This window comes from Ptiloglossa arizonensis, chromosome 6 (genome assembly GCF_051014685.1).
Source record: "Ptiloglossa arizonensis isolate GNS036 chromosome 6, iyPtiAriz1_principal, whole genome shotgun sequence".
In the NCBI taxonomy this organism is placed as follows: domain Eukaryota; kingdom Metazoa; phylum Arthropoda; class Insecta; order Hymenoptera; family Colletidae; genus Ptiloglossa; species Ptiloglossa arizonensis.
In genome coordinates this window covers 15,882,740-15,907,144 of record NC_135053.1, presented here as the reverse complement: position 1 = coordinate 15,907,144, position 24,405 = coordinate 15,882,740, and the positions used below count along the sequence as shown (strand labels likewise).

At 39.6% G+C, this 24,405-nt stretch overlaps 1 protein-coding gene across 2 annotated transcripts in view; it reads left to right on the top strand.

The window, feature by feature from the left end:
- Positions 1–4,915, top strand: part of LOC143148684 (WD repeat-containing protein 47) — a 164,787-nt gene extending 159,872 nt beyond the window's left edge. For both annotated transcript variants that reach the window (XM_076315261.1, XM_076315262.1), the window contains exon 11: positions 1,768–4,915. In XM_076315261.1, the coding sequence (XP_076171376.1) occupies positions 1,768–1,913 (146 nt within the window). In that variant the 3' untranslated portion in view covers positions 1,914–4,915. The remainder of the gene's footprint in view (positions 1–1,767) is intronic.
- Positions 4,916–24,405: the final 19,490 nt, after the last annotated feature.

Below are 24,405 nucleotides of genomic sequence, written 5' to 3'. Positions count from 1 at the left end.
TGTTTCGATAGTCCTATCTCTGATCTCTGGTACAATTGTGTTAGCTCTATTAATTTATGATTACGATAGTTAAATGTCTCATAGTAACACATCTTATCCCTGGTAGAATTATGTTAATGGTGGGTTAGATAGCAAGGTAGCTAATTAAATTTTGCGACAAGTTATCACAGACTTGCAAAGTAATCTCTGGGTTGTTTCGATAGTCTTATCTCTGGTACAATTGTGTTAGCTCTCTCAACCTATTCATATAGAAGTTAAATGTCTTATAGTAACACATGGTACTCAGATTGAAGTGTTCTGTTAAACACAATAACTTTTTTGTAGACAAATTTTAGCACAGTAGAATTCTGGTACAAAAAACTTCTGATATAGTAAAATTCTGGTATAAAAAATTCTACCATAGTAGAATTCTGGTATAAAAAAATTCTGGTAGAAACAAATTGTGGCGCAATAGAATTCTGGTTCCAACAAATTCTACCATAGTAAAATTCTGGTAAAAAGAAATTCTAGCATAGTAGAATTCTGGTTTAAAAAAATTCTGCCATAGTAGAATTCTGGTATACAAAAATTCTGGCGCAATAGAATTCTGGTTCCAGAAAATTCTAGCACAGTAGAATTCTGGTAAAAAGAAATTCTGTCATAGTAGAATTCTGGTAAAAAGAAATTCTGTCATAGTAGAATTCTGGTAAAAAGAAATTATGTCATAGTAGAATTCTGGTAAAAAGAAATTCTGTCATAGTAGAGTTCTGGCATAAAAAAATTCTGCCACAGTAGAATTCTGGTAAAAAGAAATTCTGTCATAGTAGAATTCTGGTAAAAAGAAATTCTGTCATAGTAGAATTCTGGTAAAAAGAAATTCTGTCATAGTAGAATTCTGGTAAAAAGAAATTATGTCATAGTAGAGTTCTGGCATAAAAAAATTCTGGCACAGTAGAATTCTGGTAAAAAGAAATTCTGTCATAGTAGAATTCTGGTAAAAAGAAATTCTGTCATAGTAGAATTCTGGTAAAAAGAAATTCTGTCATAGTAGAATTCTGGTAAAAAGAAATTATGTCATAGTAGAATTCTGGTAAAAAGAAATTCTGTCATAGTAGAGTTCTGGCATAAAAAAATTCTGGCACAGTAGAATTCTGGTAAAAAGAAATTCTGTCATAGTAGAATTCTGGTAAAAAGAAATTCTGTCATAATAGAATTCTGGTAAAAAGAAATTCTGTCATAATAGAATTCTGGTTTAAAAAAATTCCAGCATAGTAGAATTCTGGTTTAAAAAAATTCTGCCATAGTAGAATTCTGGTATACAAAAATTCTGGCGCAATAGAATTCTGGTTCCAGAAAATTCTAGCACAGTAGAATTCTGGTAAAAAGAAATTCTGTCATAGTAGAATTCTGGTAAAAATAAATTCTGTCATAGTAGAATTCTGGTAAAAAGAAATTCTGTCAGTAGAATTCTGGTATAAAAACATTCTGGTAAAAATAAATTCTGGCGCAGTAGAATTCTGGTTTCAAAAATTCCAGTAGAGTAGAATTCTGGTCTAAAAAAATTCTATCATAGTAGAATTCTGGCATAAAAAAATTCTGGTGCATTAGAAGTCTGGTACAAAAGAATTCTAGTATAGTAGAATTCTGGTGTAAAAAAATTCCCCATTCGCAACGATTCGCTGTCAGAAGTCCAGGAACGCGTTAACTCGGTTCCGTTCGAATACACATTCAGTCTAGTATATTTAGCGTGGTGAAAACCGTCGATAACCTTGCACCGATTAATTGCAGGTGATCTAACGATGCCCCTGCCCAGCGTGGTGGTCGCGCAGCACCAGGACAAAGTAATCTCCGGACGATGGCATCCGACGGAATTCTCGTTCCTCAGTACCTCAGCCGACAAGACAGCGACTCTTTGGGCCCTGCCGCCCGTCTAGGCTGACGACAAACGCTGAAATCCGCGTTCGTCGTTTTCCACGCTCGTCGTTTTCGCGTCAGAAACGATTCGCGCGATCCACCATAAGATCGTCCCCGTTTGTTCGTTCTCGTCGTTCGATCCGCGCGAACAACTCGTCGGTGTGTATGGGTGTGTACGTGTATGAATGTGTGCTCGTGTGTGTGTCCCTTTTTTTATACCGCGTAAAAAGAGAAGGAAACACACACAAAGAGGGGGACGAAATTTTTTACCCGTAGAGGCGCGAAACGTTCTTTATTTTTCTTATTTTTTTTCAATTATTATCAAACGAGGAAGAGAAGGAAGGGAATTAGAAATCGTTGCCGGAAACATGGCGGACGAGCTTCGAAGACGAGAACGAGCGATCGCGGACGATATCGACGTAACCACACAAACGAGGAAGAATGTTTCGTGTATACGCGCGTAATTCAACCATGACCAATTAAAGCTTCCTGAAATCTCGCGAGGGGGGTCCCACGCGAGCTCGAAACGCGTGGCGATGAGTGGTGAATCGGATGCAACGCGTCACGTTGCATCGGCGATAACAATTACTCGCCACGCGAGTAGAGAGAGAGAGGAAGAGAGATGAACAAAATATGAGAGAGAGAGAGAGAGAGAGGAAGAGAGATGAACAAAATATGAGAGAGAGAGAGAAAAATGTAACCCATCGCTCCGAGTAAACGCGTAACGCGCTTCGAGGGAGAACCTCGACGAGGAGAAAGAGTGAAAGTGAATTTTCGCGCGTGGACGATATCGATCGTAACGCGCGATCGTTCATCGACAGATCGTTTATCGAGGAATCGTAAGACTGCGGAAGAGGGAACGGAAACACCTCGTCCTTTGGTGAATAGAATTTCGAACGCGAAAGCGACGAGGAGGCCGAGATTTCGAGCGTGCGAAGCGTAGCGTCGCGGCTTTTGAAACTCGCGGGCCCGGCACCGAGTTGTTTTTTTTTTTTTTCTTGTAGATTCGCGGTGTAGCGTTCGTCTCTCTTGTTTTTTTTATTTTATTACTAATCTCTTTTTTTTTCTTTTTTTTTTTTTGAACGTTTTCGTGTTTTTCTTTTCTTTTAAATAGAGTTTCTTCGCGATCGTGTCTGCCCTGATGTACATACGTTAGCGTAGCGTTAAGAGCAATGATCGTGGAAGACGGAATCCCCCTCCCCCTCTCGTAATCCGCCCCTTTGTTAATTATCTCGTCCACTCTTCGTTGCAAATAGATTTCACCGAGACTCTCGTTCAACATTTGTAAAATCTTCCCCCGCGATGTGGATCGCTCGAGCAGAGTCTGCTTTGTATCTTTTCTTTCTTTATTTTTTTTTCTTATGGATTCTAAGTCTGCGCCGAGCCGACTGTACGAGGACGGTGCGCGAAACGGTGTCGTTTATCGAAGAAACCAATTGTTTATTTCTAATGTCACCGAAAATCGAAGTCGACGTTGTTTCGCGTGAAATCGTCGCGCGACTTTCGAAGTAAACAATATTTACAACGTCAACTGTTACGGAGACACCTGGTGCGCACCGACTTAACAACGATCTTCCATAATTTGTTCTTTACTATCGTTCGTTTCTTTTCACTATATTTCTATTTAAACTTACCGTGCAACGTGTTTTCTCCCACCAATATTCGTCCCCGTCTCATCGATCCCCCGAAGTCACGCCAAATATTCGCATGTTACGCATATTATAATATATTATATATAGATACCTTACTCGTATTAAGAATCATGACAACATATACGTACGTCTCATATTAATCGCTATTTTTTACCGACTAGAACGATAAGGTACGAAACGTGAATTTCTTCTGCGCGTTCGTCGGAAGTAACGAGGAGAACCCGTTCGACACCGAGCGGACATCGACACCTAACGACGGTTGAAAAATTAGCCCGGATAAGCATCGAAGCGATTCGTGGAAGCGTAGATTTCTTTAAGTTTCCTGCTTGTGTTTCGCGATCGCCCGAAGTCACCGTGTAACGTCTAAGAGAGAGAGAAATATAGAGTGTGTGTGTGTGCGAATGAGGAGAGGAAGAGTGTCTCGGGGCTGCTCGAGATCACGAAACGAGACGCGTCTCTTTTCTTGTACATATGCAACGTTTCACGAAAGTCACACCCGCTCCCTGACCCCCGTTCAACGACGATAACCGCGTGACTCCACGTTCATGTTCCCCCGTTACGAAGTCACCGAGACGAGGACTCGTCCCCGATTCGGTGAATCGAACAATACCCGGAAAATCCGCGCGCGCCCTACCAGGGACGAATGAAATCAGGAGATCGGGAGAAGAGGCGAGAGAAGACGTTCTCCGTGTACACGAATGCGTGTGTGTGTGTGTGTGTGTGTGTGTGAGCACGTTCGACGATCGCGAATCTCTCCGGGGTATGGTTTCTCGCGATCTTCGTTCGTTCGCGCGATCACGATCGACGAACACCGGCTACGAGATCGCATCTACGATCGATCGTATTTTCGTTACGTTGCACCCAGTTGGTTCACCCGCTCCAGGATCGACGATCGTGGAGAATAATAATAAATTGCGATCGCAAAACGAAGAAGAGCGTCCGCTTCCGTGTAGCAATATGTCGTGCCTTCTGTCGTGGCCGCTTCCGTCGATTCGCGTTTATTTTTATATTTTTTCGCGTCCACCCCCTCTCCCTCCTTCCCTTGCCCCACCATCACCAGTTAACCCGTTTGCACAAACCCTTCTCGTCCAATGTGCACACTCACCGGTCGAAACCAAGGAATCGTTTCCTCCGAGAAATCCCCAACCCCCTCCCCGGATATCGTCCCATCGAAACTTCGTAAAAGGCTAAAGTTAAAAAAAGAAAAAAAAAATAATAAAAACCTCTTCGCTATCTCGTACGATTATTAATCGTATTATAATATATATATATGATATACATATAGCATAACTTATAACTTTGTACTTTTCCTGTAGATACGACATAATATTGTCACGTCTAATTTAAACAATAAAATTTACGTTATTAAACGGTGTGGTTCGTTGGTGGCCAGCGTGTGGTCTTTGGAGGAGAAACTTTTTGCATTGTGGTATGTTTACTGCGAATATACCAATGGTACAGTATTATCTGGTATTATTTGAAAGTTCAAGTTTTGTTTTAGATTGTTTTAAATTGTGGATTGCATTATTTCAGATTGCATTCTGGCGAGAATTTGAAAATTCGAGAAACACTTGTAACGTGTTCTGCTCGGAGAATCGTTGCAAAAGTGCCGTGAGAACTCTCGAAAAAACAAAATGGACGCGGTCGAGTGTCACCGATCAAACTACGGTTGAGTGTCACTACTCGAACTTATTGCTAAATTAATTGTCCACGTCGAATCTCTGCAGGAAAAATTACATAAAAGTAATTCTACTTACAGATCACTTTCGTTCGGGAAATTCTCCGCTCTTGGATCCATTTTTCACAGACGAAACGAGCCTCGTTTCTATTTAACAAAGTCGGTGCGATCAAAGAAGCACCGGGAGGCGCTGCCGAGTCAGCTTTCCGGAATTTCCGGTAATGGACTCGATTAACCCGAGTAAAAGAGATTGTTCCCCGCCCTATGTGTGTCGAGAGGGTACCGGGCCCGAACTTTTCGAAAATTTCCCATAATGACCGGGCAATCATGTAATCTTCCACCCGCGCGTTTTACGCGCCGCTCTCGTCCGAGCGATTCCGTGAACCGGGGCGTTCTAGTTTACGAAACTTTGGAACGAGAAAAGGGGATTTCGATTTGGCCTCATTACGGGGCACCCACCGGCCCCCCTAGGGGGGGAACCGGCAATTTCGCGATGGGGGAAGTTTACGTACGGTCGATGAATTAACGCCGCTGACGAAACGCGAGTGTTGTTGTCTACGAAATTTCGAAAACGGGCATTATTATACGCGCGATTGAAAGTTAATCGATACTCGATACGATGGAGGATGATCTCCATGGTTGTTTTCTTTTTTTTTTTACGATAAATTTGCTCCTTGAACGAGTTGTTCAATTTATCGAATCTGGTGTCTAAGATCGTGTACCAACTGTGGTCTGGATATTGGTATTGTTATATTACATGGATCATCGAATCGAAATAAGAAACTAAATCGAGATATTTCAGGTTTATTTTAATTGTTCATTTTATTAGCAAAGGTTCTCCGATATAATATTATTTCTGCGGGAATATTCTCTAATTGTAAAGATTCTCAATAGCTTTCAATCTTATATATTCTTTGTACTAGTCGATATCTTCTAATCTTAAATATATTCTCTATCCTCGTCGATAGTTACCATTTTGAAAATTCTCTGCAATTCTCCACCAACTGTAAAAATACAACTCTCTATAAACTTACAATTATCCAATACACTGTGAACCAAAATAGGTTCACTTTTTCCAAAAAGTTAGAACTATCGTTTCCATCAACAGCTTTCGTAACAAAATTTACTTTAAATTTCACGCCACGTTTTCCAAACTGTGTACCAAAATAAGTTCACTTTTTCTAAAAAGTTAGAACTATCAGTTTCATCGACAGCTTTCGTAACAAAATTTACTTTAAATTCCACGCCACGTTTTCCAAACATGTTACGATTCTTCTATTCTTATCCATTTGATAAATTCTTCTTTTTTCCCCATCGATTGATTTCCTCTTGGATACATACAACGTGTACCATAATGTTACAAAGTCTGTCGGTAATTCTACTGTTAAAATCGTAACACACCGGAAAAGTGAGCACGAAATATCTCGAGCGCGCCGCTCGAGTCCCTCGCGGTGGGACAAAAAACCATCATCAGGGACCATAACGGCGATCCACGAAAGCTGCCGTGGGCCACGCGTTCACGTGGTCCCACCCACGAAATTCCTAGACGGCGGTGGCATCCGTCGTTTCGACGAAATCCGTTCTCTGTCGGTTCGCAAATATTCTTGAAATCCTCACCGGGGGCCAGGTAACCATAATTGGCGGATACGCGGTCCTGTGGTCCCTGGGGACAAGAGGCCGTATCCTCCCTGTTCGGCACCACCTACGATCGGAATGCCATCCCCTCGCAGGCTAGTGACGTCGTCGGGCCCAGAAAGTTTCGCGCAGACTCGTGGAATGCCCCCCGAGCTGCGACTGTTCCGTGGTAATATTACGTTTTCGGCGCGAGGGAGGGACACTGGGTCCTCGGGCCCACGGGGAACGAGTGTATGGATAGTTGGAGGGGGTGAGTTTCGAAAGAAGTCGATAAGGATGCAGGTTTTTGGATTTTGGAACGTCGTTGGGTGGAACTGAAGAATTTCACGAAAGTTTCGAGTTGGGAATCTTAAATATTCGTTGGGTAGTGAAGTTAGAGTTGATTTTTCGAGTGAATGGGAGGTGAATGGAGATGTTAGAATGTTGAAGAAGTATTCTGTTGGGTAAGTTTGAAGAATATTGTTGGTGAATTTGGTCAGAGAGTAAAAAAGAGGTAGTGAATGTTTCGTAAACGAAGAAATAGAAATTTATATTTTTTGTAAAGATAGGAGTAGAGAATTTTTTATATAGAAATTAAAATCAATAAATCGGAAAAAGGACACGAAGAAGAAAGAAAGGACGATAGAATAAGACTACAATTATAGTTGATAGAACGCAGAAGAAGCACTGTCGAGTAAGTTTGAAGAGCTGGTGAATTTGGTCAGAGAGTGAAAAAGAGATCATGTATATTTCATAAACGGAGAAATAGAAATTTATACTTTTCATAAAGATAGGAGTACAGAATTTTTTAAATAGAAATTAAAATCAACAAATTGGAAAAAGGACGATAAAACACTGAGAACACATCCATGAATACCAACCCTACGAGACTCGGTTACGATAAGATTCGGAGCTAAAATTTTATTTAAATCGTTTAAACAGCGAGAGGATGATTTACCAGGAGAATGAAACGCATCATTCGGGATTAATAAACATCGTAGAGTTTAATTCCTTCTGCTTTGAAGACCACCTGGCGAATCCACGAGTCATCGCACCTGAGCGACCAACGAGGTTAGGGTCCCAAAATGGACGATGTTTACGAGAAAATAGCAGAGTGATATAATTGGCACGTGTCCCGGGAACGATTCCATCAATGTAAAATTCTGCGAGCGGAACACGATTCCGCGATACGTGTTCAACGTTCGCAAACGTAATAACAATAATCAAGCGTGGCCACAGTTCCGAGAAGTATCTCGTGCATTTCGTCCCGCTAATCGGGCATCGCAATTAAAAAGAATCGAGGGTGGACGACGAAAGGTTTGGACCGTAACCGAAATCACCGAAAAAAACGGTCTCGGCTGTATCGACCACGAGCGGGACACGCTCACAGCTCTCGGGGAGTGTTTTAATAGAAGAGGACGCGCGATGCATTAGGCTAATCGCGTCGTTAAATAATTCATCGCGCGCGAGGTATTCAAATTAATAACGTATTACGAGAATCGCCTCCAATCGGGCCCCGAATGCGGGGATTGCTTTGTGTACTCTATCATTTCCCCAGTGGTTCTCCGCCCCGCGATACGAAATTATTTAACCTACATTAAGCGGTCGAATCTCCGACAATTACATTAATAACTGACATTACGCAACCCTTTAAACTGTTTCGCGATTTAACGAATCCGTGGTAATTCTTCGTATTAGTTTCTGTTTACATAGAAACCACCCGCGGCCCCGTTCTACGTGAAAATTACACACGTCGTTCAATTCCACCGTTGTTGCTTATGGATAGTTTTTTTCAATCGCGTTTAAGATCGATAGGAAGACTTGGAGACTTTTAATATATTGCAAATGCTCCACGTTGTCAGTCTTCGGATTTTATGTATGTAAGTGTACCCCGATGCTTTTCGTAGATTCTCGGGCATAGGAACGTAAATTCAATTGTTTATACCTTTTGTGATTTATAGTAGAATGTTTAAGAAGTGAGGGTAGTGAAAGTTGTTGCGTGGAAAAGAATGAGAAATATTGATTAATAGAGGATGACAGAAAATGAAAGCTACGTTAAAAGGGATACTGGGTAATATTAGGTGGAAGATAGCAAAAGTATAGAAAAAATTTAATATAAATTGGAACGAATAATAAAAGTTAGAAATTACGAAATGATAGTTAATTGGTTGAAGAGTCCGGCAAAAATAAATGAAAAGAGAAACAAAGAATGCTGAAGTGACTATTGAATACGACACAGGTCCATATACAAGCCCACTTTTTGGACCAAAATTAATAAATTATTATTACTAATATTACTTTTTCCGCGATTCGAAAGCATTGCTTGCACCCTTTCGAGAAACCTTTGCCCCGATGAGGCCCAAATTCGTCGCGAACTCGGCCAGTACGGAGCATGCGCACCGCTGCCAGTCTAAATCGCATACAAATGAGGAAAGGGACCGAGAAAAAGGAAGGGCCCCAAAAACAGAGTGACGGCCCTTGGCGCAACACCGCGTCCCCGGAGCGCGTGTAATCATTCTCGGAAGGGCGACTCCCGCGGCCGAGGGATGATAATAATAATTTCGAATCGAGTCCACTTAGCATATGTGCAATTTACCGCTTAAGATGATTTCGTTGTCCACGTCCTCGGAAGCTCGAACGACGAAGCCAGAAATTCGTAATCACAGGCCGCGGGGGGTTGCTGCCGGGGGCCCCGTGCCCAGAGACACGATCCACTGGAATGAAACGCGCGCAATTTGTAACCACCGCCTCAAAATGGCAACCGAATTGGCGCTCGAATCGCGAGAACGTTGCCCGAGCGCCGGAGACTTCAACGCCCGCAAGCGAAGGTGCATTTTTTCGCCTCGATGCATTTCTAACCGATTCTCTCGTTTGTTTGATGATATTTCTACTTTGGAGGAGAATATCTTCTTTTATCAATGTTATGTTTTGTGTTTAAAATTATTTTTTGGGCTTTTGCCTAACCCAGACCTAACTTAAATGTACTTAGAAGATAGGAGAATACTTGATAAAGTATCTAACAGATTCTGTCATTTGTTCGATGAAGTTTCTACTTTAGAAGATAATATTTTCTTTATTAATGTTATGTTTCATGTTTGAAATTATTTTTTGGGCTTTTGGCTAACTTAGACCTAACTTAAATCTACTTAGAAGATAGGAGAGTACTTGATAAAGTATCTAATCGATTCTCTCATTTGTTCGATGAAGTTCCTACTTTGGAGAAGAATATTTTCTTTATTAATATTATGTTCCGTGTTTAAAATAATTTGTTGGGCTTTTGCCTAACCCAGGCCTAACTTAAATCTACTTAGAAGATAGGAGAGTACTTGATAAAGTATCTAAGAGATTCTCTCGTTCGTTCGATGAAGTTACTACTTTAGAGCATAATATTTTCTTTAATCAATATTATGTTTCGTGTTTAAAATTATTTTTTCGGCTTTTACTTAACTTAGACCTAACCTAAACCTACTCAGAAGATAGAAGAGTACTTGATAAAGTATGTAACAGATTCTCTCGTTTGTTCGATGAAGTTCCTACTTTGAAAGAGAATATTTTATTTTACCAATATTATGTTTCGTGTTTAAAATTATGTTTTAGGCTTTTGCCTAACCCAGACCTAACTTAAATCTACTTAGAAGATAGGAGAGTATTTGATAATAGTTTTCTTTCGATGTTGTATTCCGTGTTTAAAATTATTTCTTTTTTATTTTCGTCTAACTCAGACCTAACCTAAACCTACTGTGAAGAATACCTGATAATTTCTTTTTCCTCAATGTTCTGTATTTAAAATTATTTCTTTTTTGTTTTTACTTAACCCAGAACTAACCCAGACCTAAACTTACTGTGGAGAATACTTGATAATATTCTTTTTTTTCGATGTTCTATCCCATGTTTATAATTACTTTTTTTTACTTTCAACCCAGACCTAACCTAAACTTACTCTGGAGAATACTTAACAATATTCTTTCCCTCGATATTGTATCCCATGTTTAAAATTATTTTTATTTACTTTTACCTAACTCCTACCTAACTGAGACGAATTTAAACTTACAGTGAAGGATATTTAACAATAGTCAACGAATAAAACCAGCGCGTTGCAATTTAATCTCAATGTTTATCTCATTGGACAACGAACATTTTCTTCATTCGTCAACGCGTAGCAGATGGAAAGTTTATCTCGATGCAGAAGAAACATAAAAAAGGAAAATAGAAAATGTAATTAGAAAATTTGGAGTTTAATAATTGCAATTATTCGAAAGCGTTCCAATTTCTCTGGAACGGAGGTCCCTCGGTGATTAGAGAATAAAATATTAGCAAACGCGTGGGCTGCGCTGACGCTGAAAATTGTTTAATCTTCCGTGCCACGAGCGTGAAAACAAAACACCGGGGAAAGAATGTAATTACCATAAATATAATCCGTTGAAACACATAATTTTCTCGACTCGTTCGTCGCGCCTGCACGGACGACCAAACGTTCCGCGAAAAACAAATTTCTTTGTCTCTAAGTATGGTGATCGGAACGAAGGTTCGCGTGACAAAAAATGATAAACAGTTCGGCAAGGATTCCATAGTCGTTGGAAGAAATTCGATTCAATAGCCATGCGAAAAAGAATCGATCACGGGCCGAGATTATTATAGATATTTTTGCGAAAATATTTGCACGAATACCTGTCACTTCGTTAATTTACTCCCGATCGCACGAACACGATAAAGGACAAACATTGGGACAAGATGAACGACAAACGTTGTCAAAAATTCATTCAACATTGAAGATACAAATAATTAAGCGTTCTCGCAAAATTATTCCAATCTTCTCCCTCTTAACACCGATATTTCTTATCATTAACGCAAACACTTCGACACACCATCAGTGTTCAATATTAAAAAACTCTCCATCGACACTATAAAAAAAAATTAAAGCCTTTCTCTCTTTCCAAAACTTCCATTATCCAATTTCATATTTACAATCAGTAAATAACTCTCTCGTTATTATTCCCTCTTCAACATAGAAAACCATTACGCGCAACTTTTTAATCGTTACAAGTGGACAATTGTATTCCAATTTTCCCATAGGTACATTTCACAAAGCATACGCCATGTTTCCCTCATTCATTTCCCCCAAAAGCAACAACAAAACCCTCGATAACCGTGGGAACGAAATTCGTTCAACTTCGAGGATCCCTCGCAACAATTCCACCTCCACTTGAAAAAATCTTGATCAGTCGTCGTTTCTCCTGTAGAGAATTCTTGTTATCGTCGAAAGATGCACGCGGGAATCGCGGCGTCGCAATTAATCAAGGTCGATCACGATCATTGCCTGTTTCGTAGCCAGAGGGCGAGGGTGGTTCCGCGCCATAAGTCTTTGTAATAGCTAATATCTCACAGGAGTCGTACAAACACGAATTGGTTACTAGTTACTACTTACACGGGCTCGCGTGATTTATCGCCGCGGGGTGGCTCGGCGGAGGCGGTGAGAAGGCGGTCGTTGGATATGGTGGAAGAGAGAACGCGATGGGGTCCGTGGTGGAAAATAAAGAAGAAACGTAGGAAGGGGGAGAGAAGACGAAGAGGGATGAAGGAACGACGATCGACGAAGAGGGATGAAAGAACGCGAGTGTGAATCCCTCGGGAGGACTCGACCGCGGCCAATTAAGGGCCAGTTTTAATCGTTCCCCGTCTAATTGCTGACCCATTACATTGTCACCGCAGGGTAAATACGTCCAACTAAATACCCCCGTCAGCGGAAAGAATCTCGAGCCCTCGGAAATCATCAACGAGTAAACACTGGCTGCGAATCGTCCACGGAATTAGCGAGCCGGTGTTGTTCGCTGCCATCGTCTTTACGACGCGAGGTTATTAATAAAATTTATGCGTTTGGTACGATGCTATAAAGGAAACGTATCTCTTCCACGTACTACGGACCGACGTGGATATTGTCGTAACTCGGCGAACGTAACCGGAAAGAAAAAAAAGAAGGTTGAAGGCCTCTTCTTCGTCCTCTTTTTCCAAAACCGACACGCGGATAATTGATTTGGAAAAATATTACCTTGCTCGAGACACAAGCAAATCGGGGATCGTACTCACCTGGGTTTGCGTTATTGCGTACAGCTGCTGGTGGATGAACAGTGGAGGATTTGTCTATTGGATCATTGCTAATGTTGGACACGATTGGATATCGAGTTTTGGGAAGAAGAATCGAAGATGGAGGAGGTGAGAAGATGCGTGCATCTTCCTATGTCTAGGAATGGGATAGTGAAATGATTTAGAAATCGTGGAATATTGTGGAGAAGATGGAAAGAAGGGTCTGAGATGACAAGATCGGAAGTGGAGGATTCTGTTTTGGCAGGGTTAAAAACAGCCGAGTTGGATGTCCATTGTATGTTAAAGACATCCAACAGTCCATTGTATGTCAAGGAATGGGATAGTGAAATGATTTAGAAATCGTGGAATATTGTGGAGGAGATTGAAAGAAGGCTCTCAGATGACAAGATCGGAAGTGATGATTCTGTTTTGGCAGGGTTAAAAACAGACGACTTGGATGTCCATTGTATGTTAAAGACATCCAACAGTCCATTGTATGTCAAGGAATGGGATAGTGAAATGATTTAGAAATTGTGGAATATTGTGGATGAGATGGAAAGAAGACTTTGAGATGAGAAAATCGGAAGTGGATGATTCTGTTTTGGTAAAGTTAGGAACAGACGAGTTGGAATTGAGGGAAGTTTGCAGAGAAAGTTTGAAACTTTTAAACAGAAGATCAAAGTTTGTAGAGAGATACGAAGGGTCGATGGAATCTGGCGTCGATAACTCGAGATTCGTGAAGCCTCGAGAATTAACAACTACGGATCCATGGAAGCTGGAATTTATGAATGTAGAAGTACACAAATCCATGGCCAGAAGTCGATGGAATCTATGGAACCTGACGTCGATAACTCGAGGTTCGTGGAATGTTGATCACGAACGATTTTCAAGCTTGGAATCCGAATGGAAACCACTTGGAATTTATGAAACTCGATACACGAGCTTCGAAACTCTAACAGTACGCAATCTACGAATATCTGTACGTCGAGTTTCGAGCTTAACTCTGCTCTGAATCTACGCAATCTGAACTAGGGTGCGTAGAGATCTTACAGAAAGCGCTCTTACCGTAATTCTAGCCTTTTAGTATCACAGGTTAGGGTTAAACCCAGACTGGTCCCGTCGAATTGGCCCCAATCGTTCAATTTCCATCCCAAGATCGTCGTCGTCTTCTCTGTTCGCTTCGTTCGTATCGATATACCCATCTCTGGTGTCGTTGACCCAGGTCTCCTCAAAATTTCGAAGAAACTCACCGCGTTTGAATATTTTCTATAACGAGGTCCACGTTGGAACACGATCCGTATTGTTCAGTAATAGAAAGAATAGTTTGTTCGACGTTTAGAATATGAAAATGGCTGTACGTTCTCCGCGTGCGAGCGAAGCTGCCGCACGAGGCTCGCCTCGGTCGCCTCTAATCCGGGTCCTTGATGCTCTCGGTTGGAACCGGTCGCTCTTAATAACCACCCTCGCACATGGCCTAAGGATCACCGCTGCGACCTACAATCACGCCATAGACAACTCGCAGCGACTCGATCATTATCACGGCCAATAATCACCGGGACGTATTCCGCTAAGTGCTCCCCTCTGCTCTAGAGTCCCTCTTTCGCTGGGCCGCCTCGGTCCCATTCCTCTTGTTCTTTTCCATTCGGCCGTCTCGATGCTGCTTTATCTCTCTGTTATTTGGCCCGGGCGACCAGCGATAATCAGCGAGTGGGATCCAACGTTGGATGGACGGCAACGCTAATTCGGTCCAATTACGCGGGACGATTAAAAATATTTAATTGTGCAACGCGCCGGGTAACCCTCCAGCGAATCGGAGCCTCGTACGCGAGGGAGGATGAAAAATTCACGGGCTAAGGATCGCGACTATTCGATATTTATTTTTAAGGGAGATTTCAATGTTTGTGTCGGTGGTTTCTGGAATCTGTAGAAAAATTGTAGGAAAGTTTATCATTCATTGATTTTGAAGGTATGTAACTTTATTTATTGAAGGCTCGTATGAGAGGGAGGAAGGAAAATTCATGGGCTAGGGATCGCGACTATTCGATATTTATTTTTAAGGGAGATCTCAACGTTTGTGTCAGTGCTTTCTGGGATCTGCAGAAAGATTGTAGGAAAGTTTATTATTTAAGGGAGATTTCAACGTTTGTGTCGGTGCTTTATGGAATCTGAAGAAAAATTGTAGGAAAGTTTATTGTATATTGATTTTGAAGGTATCGTTTTGAAGGTATGTAACTTTATTTATTGAAGGCTCGTATGAGAGGGAGGAAGAAAAATTCATGGACTAGAGATCGTGATGACTATTCGATATTTATTTTTAAGGGAGATCTCGACGTTTGTGTCGGTGCTTTCTGGAATTTGCAGAAGAATTTTAGGAAAGTTTATCATTCATTGATTTTGGAGGTATCGCTGTAACTTTATTTATTGGAGGCTCGTATGAGAGGGAGGAAGAAAAATTCACGAGCTGGAGATCGTTTCCTAGAAATTGTAGGAAAGTTTATTGTTCATTGATTTTGGAGGTATCGCTGTAACTTTATTTATTGGAGGTTTGTACAAAAGGGAGGAAGAAAAATTCACGTGCTAGAGATCGCGACGACTAATCGATGTTTTATTTCACGAGAGATTTCAACAGTGCCTTCGTAGGAAATCGATAAAGATGACTTGGAGTTTATGAAAATTGATGTGGAAGTTTACCAATCTACAGAACCTGATGTCGATAACTCGCGATTCGTGGAGTCTTTGGTGTAAGTAACTTTGGATCTATGGCCTCTGCAGAAAAATTGTATGAAAGTTTATTATTCATCGATGATTTTAAAAGTATTACTGTAACTTTATTTATTGGAGGTTCGTATGAGAGGGAGGAAAAAAAATTCATGGACTGGAGATCGTGACGACTATTTGATATTTTATTTCACGAGAGATATCAACGTTTGTATCGGTGCTTTGGTAGGAAATCGATAAAGATGACATGGAATTTATGAAAATTGATGTGGAAGTTTACCAATCTAGGGAATCTAAAGAATTAAGAGTTTAACGACAATTGAGGTCGATAACTCGTGATTTGTGGAGTCTTTGATAAAAGTAACTTTGAATCTATGGCATCTACAGAAAAATTGTAGGAAAGTTTATTATTCATCGATTATTTTAAAGGTATCACTGTAAATTTATTTATTGAAGGTTCGTACGCAAAGGAGTAAGAAAAATTCATGGACTACAGATCGTGCCTACTACTCCATTTCGCGAGAGATTTCAACGCTTGTATCGATATACTCGTAGGAAATCGATAAAGATGACTTGGAATTTATGAAAGTTGATGTAAAAGTTTACGAATCGGTAGGATAATCGTCCTGTAACTACCATGAATAGAAAAACATAATTTCATACACGATAGTCTCCGTATATCTTTCCTAATAACTTCTAATGAGTGTAAAAATAGGCGTTCGTGTCACTCGGATCGGAAAATTACTGTTATGAAAAAGTACGTCACTCATCTGCGACCGGTACCTCTACGATGGCGTAAATGTACGTCAATCGTCCCGAACAGGTTAACGTCCAAGCTACATGGACACTGGTTGCGAATTTGAAATAAAAACTTAACTTTTTACCGATCGACTAATATCTTTTCACCATCGAACGAACTACTCTACTTCGATTTATAAAATACATTTTTTTTATCGACTTTATCGATTACGATTCTCGTAATTCCTTTTTTGGGAGACATTGCATATCTTTCGAGCATGAATCGATCAATTATTTACCGGATTCCATTCTCTCAACTATTTGTTTCTACCCTCGATCTTCGTCCAGAGATACTCGAATAAAGAAAAAAACCACCTACCCTCTATCTTCGTCCCAAAACACTCGAGCGAAGGAAAAACAATACCATCCGATTCTCACCAAATGATACAATCAGTCTCCGTCTAACCTACTTTGTTCTACAAAGTAAACTCTGTCTTACTGACTAATTTAACAATTCTCTGCTGTCTACCCAAGTCGAGTAAACTCTGTCTTACTGACTAATTTATCAATTCTCCACTGTCTACCCAGGTCAAGTAAACCCTGTCTTACTGACTAATTTAACAATTCTCCACCGTCTACCCTACTTTTATCTATAAAACAACCCCGCACGATCGAATACAACAATGTCTCGTTTTTCCTTTCGAGAAACTCGGTCTAAGAACGTTCTCTGGAGCATCCCCCAAATTCGAGCAAAATGTCCCGAGTGGTCGAGACAGGAGAGACCACTCCCGCGTGGAACAACAACGACGCGGCCGATTCCACGAGGCAGAAATTAGAGAAATTAGATTCGCCGCGGGACTCTTTGGTAAGGGACGACCTCGGTCGAATCCGGGAGCTGTCCCGCGCAGGATCAGATATCGCCCCGGCCGAAGATTCACGCAGGGGGGCGGCTCCCTCGAATCATCTCACAGAATCTCGTCTCGTTCGTGGTCGCAGGACGTTCACTCGCGGCGGGACACCGCCGCGGCGCTCGTATCCGCGCAGGAGCAGTCGTTTATAATCAGGATCAGCCGCCGTGTCCTTTTTCGCGTCTCCTCCCGCGGCTGGTGGACCCCTCCCCCTTCAACGTTGCTCTACCGCCAACCCCGCCACACCCCCTCACGGACGTCCCGCTGGTCCCTAGGGCGCGCGTATCTTCCCGGGACACCAGGGACCCGGCAGTAACCTCTAATTAAAATTAACGATAATAAGGACCGCGAGGTAGCCGGCCACGTTGCCCTACCTCGAATGCGCGGCTACTGTCAATTAGGCGACGGTGCCGCGGATGCGACGTATCTCAAGCGCCTCACGCAGCGAAGAACACCAACAAACGGCTACACGATTGGGTACCGTGATTCCGAATCTTTCTAGGTTAACGTTTCCGTGGACGTGATCGTCAACCGTGAGACGAGAGAGAAAAAGAACATTCTTCGAGCGTTTTCAATTGCAGTGTTTGGGTTCAAGCGAAGGTATAACATTCTGTTCAGAATGAACTTGGAAACTTAATGTTTCTGTGGACGTGATCATCAACCGTGAGACGAGAGAAAGAAAAGATAATTCTTTGAGTGTTTCCAGTGTTTGGGTTCAAGCGAAGGTATAATATACTATTATAAGTTTCTGTTTAGGTTAATGTTTCTGTGGACGTGATCGTCAACCGTGAGACGACAGAAGAAATAAATAACTCTTTGAATGTTTCCATTGTTTGGGTTCAAGCGAAGGTATAACATTCTGTTATATGTTTCTGTTTAGGTTAATGTTTCTGTGAACGTGATCGTCAACCGTGAGACGAGAGAAGAAATAAATAACTCTTTGAATGTTTCCAGTGTTTGGATTCAAGCGAAGGTATAATATACTATTATAAGTTTTTGTTTAGGTTAATGTTTAATGTTTCCGTGGACCTCGTATTCAAACGTGAGAGGACAAAAAAAGAAAGTAGTTCTTCGTGTATACTTATGTGATATTAGAAACTTTTCTATCTCATTGTTTGAATCATAATTTAGGGACACACAATAGGAGCGAAGTATGGAAAGAAGGAAAGTAACTTGGGTTGCAGACATTGAATTTATTGAAAGGCATCGAAGATACGTTCGCATTTTTAAGTTTGATTACAGTATTCCAAGTTATTCTTTATTCGCATATCTTAGGCAACTATTCTAACTTCGCAGCCAATTAGCTCGATATTACTCGCAGCGAGTAATACCGATTACCAGGTCTCACCACGTGGAGGTTGCTGCGAGCGGAGACCCGGAGAGAGATAGATGGAATCAAAGTTCCATCGATCTCCCTCGACGCGCAATACAAACGAATATACTAAACTAAAGAGATGGAAGGAAACAATGTTCCTTCCATCTCCTCGTTTAGTTCTGCCAAGCAATTACATTATGGAAAAATTAGGCAAAATTGGGAAAGACGCGACACGAACCGTGCAGTTGGTCCTACTAGGTCTATCCCGTTTCCCCTCCGTGGTTCCGATTCCAGAGAAAACGAACGACGCCTACCACTCCCCTAGAGGAGTGCCCCGTTTCTCCATCTTTACGACGAGAGGGTCTTATTTTGGAGACTTTCGCAGGGACCGGCAAAATGCCTGCTCCTGTGCTCGCAACATGCCCCCTCTGGAAGCGGACACACCGGAAGAGACGGCGATAGACCGTTCGAACTACTTACACGGCCGGCCACTTGCTTGTACAAGAAGCAGTGGTGACCGGACCGAGGAACGAGGAAGCGAGCAAAATTAAGCTAAAGATTGGATAATTGCTTGGCAGATCACAGCCTTAAAACTAACTTATTTTAACTGCAGAGATAGAAGGAATCAATGTTCCTTCGATCTCCTCGTTTAATTCTGCCGAGCAATTACATTATGGAAGAAACGAGGCAAAATTGGGAAATTCGCGGCACGAACCGTGGAGTTGGTCCTACTAGGTCGGTCCCGTTTCCCCTCAGTGGGCCCGATTAAAGAGGAAATGCACGACGCCGTCCACTCCTTGGAGTGCCCCGTTTCTCCCAACTCCGCGTCAAGAACCACGCAAAGCGTGGACCTGACTCACGAAGGATGACGAAGAGAGGGTCTTATGGCACAGGGCTTCCACAGGGACCGATGCGAACACCTGCCCCTGTGTTCGCAGCATGTTCTCTCTGGAAGCGGACGCACCAGAAGAGACGGCGATCGACCGTTCGGACCACCTACACGGCCGGTCACTTGCTTATGCAACAAGCAGTGGTGACCGGATTGAGAGACGAGGAAGCGAGCAAAAATAAGCTAAAGATTGGATAATTGCTTGGCAGATAACAGATATTTGTACACGGTCGCCTTAAAATTAACTTATTCCAAGCTTAACTAAAGATCCCACGGCGGTTGCGACGACAGTGTCCTCTTCGTTCTTCGTTCTTCGTTCTCCGGTGTGCCTACCTAAGAGAAACCTAAAGTCAAGGCATGATAGAAAAATGATAGAAAATAGAAATGAAGTTGGTTAGTGATTAAATACAGTCATACAGTAACAAAGGAAATAAAGACAAGAATGACAAAAACATAAACATGGACAAACAAGTACAAAGTAAAATCAGAGAACAAATAAAATAAATTACAGAAAGAAACAATTAAAAACCAAAGAAAGGATTGAGAGAATGGTCGCCAGTACTGACCACCGCCTACCGGCGGCCAGTACCGGTTACCAAGGTGGGGGGTCCCCCTTCCATAAACCTAAAACGAAGAGATCCGTCCACCTCGGAGGCTCCAGGAAGAATGAAATTTTAAACAACCGGGGGCTCCTTATATACCCACCGCAAGGTCACTTACCAGTGACTTACCGTTACTTCCATTGTCTTTGTTCGATCTGATCGAATATTTCAACAAATTGATGGCTTTTTAGCCATTATTTATACTAGAACACTGTTAATAATTGTTTAATCTACGGTCCTACGACGGTTGCTAATAAATATGATAAATAAACATCAAGATATTGCGAAATCTTCGAAGGCGAACGGTTTCGGTGAATGATTGTTCATTTACGTGATTGTTATTAACATTTATGGGTACTCCCGATATTAATCGAACAATGTGCATCTTATTTATGCATTACCAATGATTAAATAACTTATAGAAATTGATTTTGATCGAGATTCGAAGTAAAAACGTGTTTCGTAAAGTTTTAAAGCATAGAATGTAAAAATTGTTTATTAGATACATTAATTTAACATTCGTTTAATTCTTATAATTTACACAATACTGGTAGAAGTTGTATTTTTTACTTAAAAGTGCCGAAATTCAATTAATCGCTTTTCTAGATAGAAAAATCATCGCGATGCACATTTGTAAATCGATAATCGATATGTTTAGCCTTGACAATGTCGGTTGGAGCTCAATGAAAAATTCCATCGCGAACGAAGAATATTTCAACAAAATGATATTTTAAGCCATTATTCATAATAGGACATTGTCGATAATTGTTTAAACTATGGTCCTACGACGGTTGTCAATAATTATGATGAATAAACGTCAAGAAATTGCGAAACCTGCGAAGGCGAACGGTTTCGGTGAATGATTGTTCATTTACGTGATTGTTATTAACATTTATGGGTACTCCCGATATTAATCGAACAATGTGCATCTTATTTATGCATTACTAATGATTAAATAACTTATAGAAATTGATTTTGATCGAGATTCGAAGTAAAAACGTGTTTCGTAAAGTTATAAAGCATAGAAAGTAACAATAGTTTATTAGATACATTAATTTAACATTCGTTTAATTCTTATAATTTACACAATACGGGTAGAAGTTGTATTTTTTATTTAAAAGTGCCGAAATTCAATTAATCGCTTTTCTAGATATAAAAATCATTGTGATGCACATTTGTAAATCGATAATCGATATGTTTAGCCTTGACAATGTCGGTTGGAGCTCAATGAAAAATTCCATCGCGAACGAAGAATATTTCAACAAAATGATATTTTAAGCCATTATTCATAATAGGACATTGTCAATAATTGTGTAAACTATGGTCCTACGACGGTTGTCAATAATTATGATGAATAAACGTCAAGATATTGCGAAATCTGCGAAGGCGAACGGTTTCGGTAAATATTTGTTCGTCTACGCGATTGTTATTAACATTTACGTATATTCCGACTATTAATCTTAGAATATGCATCTTATTTATGCATTATAAATGATTGATTTGCCTATAGAAGTTAATTTGGATCGACACTCGAAGTAAAATGTAGTTTTTGACGTATTATTTATATAAAGTGTATTAGTAGACTTTTAAACCATAGAACCAACAATTGTTTATTATAGACATTAATTTAACATCTGTTTAATGCTGATTTTATCGCTTTCCACGTTTTTAAACTCTAATTATTTAAACAATACGTCAAATACCACCTACTACTTCGAATCTCGATCAAAATTAATTGTAAGTATTCGACACGATAATTTTTCTATCTAGAAAAGCGATTAATTGAATTTTGACACTTTTAACTAAAGAATACAATTTCTACGTGTATTGTACAAATTATAAGAGTTAAAGAAATATTTAAATGAATGTACCAAGGACACAATTATTACTTTCATGCTTTAAAACTTTACGAAACACGTTTCTACTTCGAATCTCGATCAAAATCTATTTTTATATGTTACTTAATCATTTATAATGCATAAGTAAGATGCACATTGTTGAATTAATAATGGGAGCACCCGTAAATGTTAATAACTATCACGTAAATGAACAATTATTCACCGAAACAGTTCGCCTCCACAAATTTTGCAATATCTTGATATTTATTCATCATAATTATTAACAACCGTCGTAGGACCATAGTTTAAACAATTATTAACAATATTCTAGTGTAATTAATGTCGTAAAATATCATTTCGTTGAAATATTCTTCGTTCACGATGCAATTTTTCATCCAAGTACAACTGACATTTTCAAGGCCACACATATCGAATATCTATTTACAAGTGTTCATCACGAAGATTTTTATATCTAGAAAAGCGATTAATTGAATTTCGGCACTTTTAAGTAAAAAATACAACTTCTACGCGTATTGTGTAAATTATAAGAATTAAGTGGATGTTAAATTAATGTATCTAATAAACAATTGTTACTTTCTATGCTTTAAAATTTTACGAAACACGTTTTTACTTCGAATCTCGATCAAAATCAATTTCCATAAGTTATTTAATCATTAGTAATGCATAAATAAGATGCACATTGTTCGATTAATATCGGGAGTACCCATAAATGTTAATAACAATCACGTAAATGAACAATCATTCACCGAAACCGTTCGCCTTCGCAGATTTCGCAATATCTTGATGTTTATTCATCATATTTATTAACAACCGTCGTAGGACCGTAGATTAAACAATTGTTGACAATGTCCTACAATAAACAATGGCTTAAAATATCATTTTGTTGAAATATTCTCCGTTCGCGATAGAATTTTTCATTGAGCTCCAACCGACATTGTCAAGGCTAAACATATCGATTATCGATTTACAAATGTGCATCGCGATGATTTTTCTATCTAGAAAAGCGATTAATTGAATTTCGGCACTTTTAAGTAAAAAATACAACTTCTACGCGTATTGTGTAAATTATAAGAATTAAACGAATGGTGATTTAATGTATCTAATAAACAATTGTTACTTTCTATGCTTTAAAATTTTACGAAACACGTTTTTACTTCGAATATCGATCAAAATCAATTTCTATAAGTTATTTAATCATTAGTAATGCATAAATAAGATGCACATTGTTCGATTAATATCGGGAATACCCATAAATGTTAATAACAATCACGTAAATGAACAATCATTCACCGAAACCGTTCGCCTTCGCAGATTTTGCAATATCTTGATGTTTATTCATCATATTTATTAACAACCGTCGTAGGACCGTAGATTAAACAATTGTTGACAATGTCCTACAATAAACAATGGCTTAAAATATCATTTTGTTGAAATATTCTCCGTTCGCGATGGAATTTTTCATTGAGCTCCAACCGACATTGTCAAGGCTAAACATATCGATTATCGATTTACAAATGTGCATCGCGATGATTTTTCTATCTAGAAAAGCGATTAATTGAATTTCGGCACTTTTAAGTAAAAAATACAACTTCTACGCGTATTGTGTAAATTATAAGAATTAAACGAATGTTGATTTAATGTATCTAATAAACAATTGTTACTTTCTATGCTTTAAAATTTTACGAAACACGTTTTTACTTCGAATATCGATCAAAATCAATTTCTATAAGTTATTTAATCATTAGTAATGCATAAATAAGATGCACATTGTTCGATTAATATCGGGAATACCCATAAATGTTAATAACAATCACGTAAATGAACAATCATTCACCGAAACCGTTCGCCTTCGCAGATTTTGCAATATCTTGATGTTTATTCATCATATTTATTAACAACCGTCGTAGGACCGTAGATTAAACAATTGTTGACAATGTCCTACAATAAACAATGGCTTAAAATATCATTTTGTTGAAATATTCTCCGTTCGCGATGGAATTTTTCATTGAGCTCCAACCGACATTGTCAAGGCTAAACATATCGATTATCGATTTACAAATGTGCATCGCGATGATTTTTCTATCTAGAAAAGCGATTAATTGAATTTCGGCACTTTTAAGTAAAAAATATAACTTCTACGCGTATTGTGTAAATTATAAGAATTAAACGAATGTTGATTTAATGTATCTAATAAACAATTGTTACTTTCTATGCTTTAAAATTTTACGAAACACGTTTTTACTTCGAATATCGATCAAAATCAATTTCTATAAGTTATTTAATCATTAGTAATGCATAAATAAGATGCACATTGTTCGATTAATATCGGGAGTACCCATAAATGTTAATAACAATCACGTAAATGAACAATCATTCACCGAAACCGTTCGCCTTCGCAGATTTCGCAATATCTTGAAGTTTATTCATCATAATTATTAACATTTATCGTAGAACCATA